Source organism: Lithobates pipiens, unplaced genomic scaffold, assembly GCF_037356315.1.
Source record: "Lithobates pipiens isolate NorthernLeopardFrog02 unplaced genomic scaffold, aLitPip1_a1.2 Scaffold_23, whole genome shotgun sequence".
Taxonomy (NCBI): domain Eukaryota; kingdom Metazoa; phylum Chordata; class Amphibia; order Anura; family Ranidae; genus Lithobates; species Lithobates pipiens.
In genome coordinates, this window is record NW_027507785.1 from 13,768,044 (window position 1) to 13,773,043 (window position 5,000).

Genomic DNA, 5,000 nt, shown 5'->3' on the forward strand with positions numbered 1-5,000 from the left:
CTCAGTATATGTTTTCAGAGACAAAATCCAGAAATAGAGTAAAGTTTCTATGCAGAGTATGCTAGTCTTTTGACTAAACCTTGTTTTTAGATGAAGAGACCAGGCAGGTGTTAACCTGAAATAAAAATTAGAGTGCAAGTATTCAGAAATAGTTTATAATTTAGTGCACATTTTTAAGAGGAAGAGGCAATACAAAATGAATGAAAACATAAAAAAGTTAGTGCATTATGCCATATTAAAGAGCACAAAAATATCTTAGTGATTAAGATACAGTATGTAGGCCTTTTTGTTATGCTGCAATTTCAGAGGGAGAATGCTAGCAATTCTTGTCCTCAAGTTAAAACTTACAGGGAGAAATATACTAAAACTAGAGCAGCCAGAATCTGGAGCAGCTTACATAGTACATAGTACAATTTAGGACTCGGGTACAGTTTTTGGGTAGAGGTGAGGTAGGCTTCACTGAATAAGTGAGTTTTCAGGGATCACCTAAACGTGGACAGGGTGGGGGCTGACCGGACATATTGTGGCAGGGAGTTCCAGAGGACGGGAGAGGCTCAGCAGAAGTTCTGCAGGCAGGCATTGGAGGAAGTAACAAGGGAGTTAGAGAGCAGGAGGTCTTGGGAGGAATGTAGAGGACGATTTGGGCGATATCTACAGATGAGGTCATTAATGTAGCTGGGGGCGATATTGTGGCCTTGTATATTGCGATTAGCATTTTCAATTTTATTACGGTGAGTTAGGATATCGTTTCTTACTTGAATGTATTAGCAGCCTAGCCAATGAGAGCAGCTGGATATGACGACAGCAGTGTCATGTTTGCACATTTTGTCCAAATACAGATCTCAAAAGTAGTGAGCAACTGGCATCAAAATATTAACACAACAAAAAAAAGATAATAACAGTTTATCCGACAAAAAAGTTGTTCTTTAAATATATTTTATTTGGTGTTAGAAAAAAGCATTCTTGCAGCTTAATTTCCTTTGGAAAGCCTCTTTAATTTCCTTGTTTCTTAGACTGTATATAAAGGGATTCATCATAGGAGTTAATACTGTATATAAAAAGGCCACCAAAGAGTCCACATCGGATGAGTAGGAGGCTTTTGGACGAACGTACATGAAGATAAGGGGCAGGAAAAACAAACTCACCACTGCAAAGTGAGAGGCGCAGGTAGAAAATGTCTTCTTACGGCCAGCATGGGAACTAATTTTGAGGATCGCTATAATAATCTTAATGTACGATATGACAACTAAGGTAAAGCTTATCAAAATGAGAAAGGCAGCCATGGAAGACCCTACAGCTACATTAAAGGATGTTTCGGCACAGGCCAACTGGAGCAGTGGAGGATGATCACAGTAGTAATGGTGGATGATATTGGGACCACAATAAGGTAACTTTAAGGCAAGAAGTGTGGCTGTGAGTGGAGTTGCAAAGCCGCCAGACCAAGCTACAGCTGAGAGTGCTAAATACAATCGTCTTGTCATGATGGTTTGGTAGTGTAAGGGTGAGCATATAGCTAAGTAGCGATCATAGGCCATTACGGCCAGGAGTAGACACTCTGTTGATCCTAAAGACAGGAAAATATACATCTGTGCGAAGCAGGCATTGTAGGAAATGGTATCCAGGTTCATCAGGAACTTGGCCAACATCTTCGGGATGGTTACTGAGGTGTAACTCACGTCTATAAAGGACAAGTTGCCAACAAAGAAATACATTGGGGTGTGGAGATGCTGGTCAAAGATGACCAAGAAGAAGATACTGCCATTGCCGGAGAGGGTGAGGAGGTAGATACAGAGTAATACACAGAAAAGCAAAATCTGGTAATTCTGGAGGCTCTGGAATCCGAAAATGATGAATTCCGTCACTTGGGTGAAAGTTACATTAGAAGAAGCTACTGATTGCAAGTAAGCTTCATTAACCTAGTTAATATAAAATAAAGAAAATGACTTCATCATAGCCCACCCGAAGCTACAATAATTTTGGTTGTAAGACTAAAGGGTCCATTCACAAGGATTCAACACAAGGTTAATTTTCATTATTTTAGCCATTTGACCCTAATTTTTAAATATATACATAGGCCTACGTATCCCACAACAACCCCACACTAACAGAGGCCTCTATTTTTCTGACCTGGAACTGTATACCCTAGCACCTTTAACTAGACATGTGAGGGATTGGATTCATGGCTAGGCTTGTGCAATTTGTTTCGTAACGAATCGAAATTCGGCCGAATTTTGCATCTTTCGGACATTCGGATGCATCCGAATAAAAAATAACGAACAACAACGAATACGAAAGAAATATAACGAATGAATTTGAATGAATTCGACATGATTCCGTAATTCTTTAAAGATCTAATGAAACAAAAGGTCATCTCAAAGTAAATCTTACAGTCCAATCAGCCGACTTTCCAAACTACAAATCATTATCACGAATGTCTATACATACATAAATAGCTAATTTCAACAAATACGAACAAATGAATTTGACACTCTACGAATAATAACGAATTATCCGAAAACGTATTAACATAACATAACGGATATAACAGAACGAAATGATGTATTTTACGAATGACAACGAACCGAAACTAAACAAAATTTTCCGTTGTGCACAAGTCTATTCATGGCACCTCTGTTTATACCGATAGTGAAAAACATGACCCTCTGAATCCTTTCCTATACTATGGTTAGCATGGCATAAAATACACACATGCGGCATGCTAAATAGCCATGCATCTCTCTTTCTTCCTTTATGGAACAACGCAGACCTCCTGGAGTCCTCTGGTCATCCCACCCTTATACAATGGCATCATGAAGGCCTATGCATGCTCGGAATTTAGAGATTTTAAAGTTGGTGAGTGTGAAGAACTATGTCTTTTCATGGATGAACCCTCGCTGTTTGCATGGTATCCTAATCTGGATGGTGTGCCCTGGTTGGGGCCTTCATAGGTTTGTTTATGTCGCCTTGATGTTCGCTTAGACTTCTTCTGGCGTACAAGGCTGAAATACATAAACATACCAGCATAAGTGCTCTCTTTTCTTTTAAATCACCTGGACAACGATCCCTACTTTAAATGTTGGAGAGGGTCTTGTTTGGGGTGGCGTGCTGCTTATTTTAGGCAACAGACAGAAAAAGCAGTTAGAGAAAGTTAAAGGAGTTAGCGACTGGTATTTCAGCTGGAGCAAGGGAATGGTATTCCTGAGTAAAGAAAGAAATTACATGTACCGTTGGCAAAAAACAGGGTCCCCTCCAGGGGCTCTCCGCATAGGCAACCTCCTCAGATGACAGGCTGCAATGCTGAAAGCCCTCAGTAATAAACAATGGGGAGGGGAGGGACATCTTGTGGAAGATACAACCCTCTAAAAAATGATTTTGACAAGCAAGGGCAAAAAAAAAAATGTAAAATTTGCCCCTATTCAAGATGGCCACCACGACCTCAGACCAGACCATGCATGCGGCACTAGGACCTATGCGGCCCGTCCGACTCAGTTCGGCCCACCAAGCTGGCCCCTGGCATCTGCGCATGTGTAAAGCAGGCAGGAAGACACTGAGGGACTCAGAAAAGCTGTTGTAAGGTGCACGCCGCCCACTATAGTAACCAGGAAGGTGGTGGGGGAGGAAGAAAGCAAAAAAAGAGAGAGGGGAAAGCAAAGAAAGGAAAGCGAGAGAGAATGGATGACAGGAGGGAGAAATGGAAGGCTAACGAGAAGCGAAAAATAGATGTAGCTGCTTTCTCTGCTGCAGGCTTGAGCAAATGCCAGTATATAAATGCAGATAGGAGCTCTTAGTTAAGAGACAACTGCTGTGCTATCTGTGTCTTATTGAAGAGATTTCCCTTCACTTCCTGTCCCATAGCCAAACAGGAAGTGAGAGGAAATCCTTACAAATTAAGAGAATTTCTTGGGGACCGCCAGGTCACCAGAATTAGTGTCACCATTGGATTTCCCCTCTATTATTTTACCAGGAACAACCCAACATTTGGGATTTTCCCTTACTTTCACTTTCAATGATAATAGTAAAGAGGACAAATAAAGAGGGTGAATCTCCTAAATGGGGGCACAGACTACAATAAAAACTGACAAATGTTCTAATCCCTCTCCACTCTATCCCAAACTAAAAAAAAAGTTTTGCCTTTAGTTATACTTTAACTATTTATTTACCTCTAGATTACTCTAATGAGCCCCAATTAAAGTGGAAGGTCCGCTCATCTGAACCCTCCCCCCCTCCGGTTCCACAGGGGGGAGGGGGGTGCAGATACCTGTATAGTCCAGGTATCTGCACCCACTTCCGGGACAAGCTAGCGCAGCTAGCCGCAGACGCCCCACCCCCCGTTGCGTTCTGGAAAACACACAGTTCCCAGGACACAGCGGGGACCAGTGGAGACGCGCGCCGCGACTCGCGCATGCGCAGTAGGGAACCGGGCAGTGAAGCCGCAATGCTTCACTTCCCGATTCCCTGACAGAGGATGGCAGCGGGGGCAGCCAAGAGACGAGCGATCGCTCATCATCTGCCGCCGACACTGCTGGACCCTGGGACAGGTAAGTGTCCATTTATTAAAAGTCAGCAGGTGCAGTATTTGTAGCTGCTGACTTTTAATATTTTTTTTTTAAGGTGCAGCTCCTCTTTAACTCATTCCCCTGTTCTGCCTAAATATTATTTTCCTTTCAGATTTTTTTTTTCTTACTTTCTTACCGTTAAAAAATGTCAATTTGTTTTTTGTTTTTTTGCTTTTATTTGTTTTGTTTGTTCTGTTTTTTTCCAATGTCACATTAAAATCACAACATCGAAGGTAACACATGTCTTTATTTCCTTTGTAAATACGTTAGCAATGTTTTGTATCATGACCATAACTTTAGTGTCATTTTAAATGGACAATTTAGAAAACAAAATGTATTTGAATACAGTAAGGCTAACGTTCTACATATTTTTGAAGTGGAAAAAAGTGTGTTTTTTTTTTTAATTGTTATGTCTATGAATACTTTTTGCAAGGCAATACCATA

The 5,000-nt window shown here is 41.2% G+C and overlaps 1 protein-coding gene across 1 annotated transcript in view; it reads right to left on the reverse strand.

Annotated features, from left to right (window-relative positions):
• Window positions 1–284: 284 nt before the first annotated feature.
• Window positions 285–5,000, reverse strand: part of LOC143926811 (olfactory receptor 6N1-like) — a 21,047-nt gene continuing 16,331 nt past the window's right edge. The window contains exon 2 of the mRNA XM_077450855.1: window positions 285–1,916. Coding sequence (XP_077306981.1) covers window positions 948–1,916 — 969 coding nt within the window. The 3' untranslated portion in view covers window positions 285–947. The remainder of the gene's footprint in view (window positions 1,917–5,000) is intronic.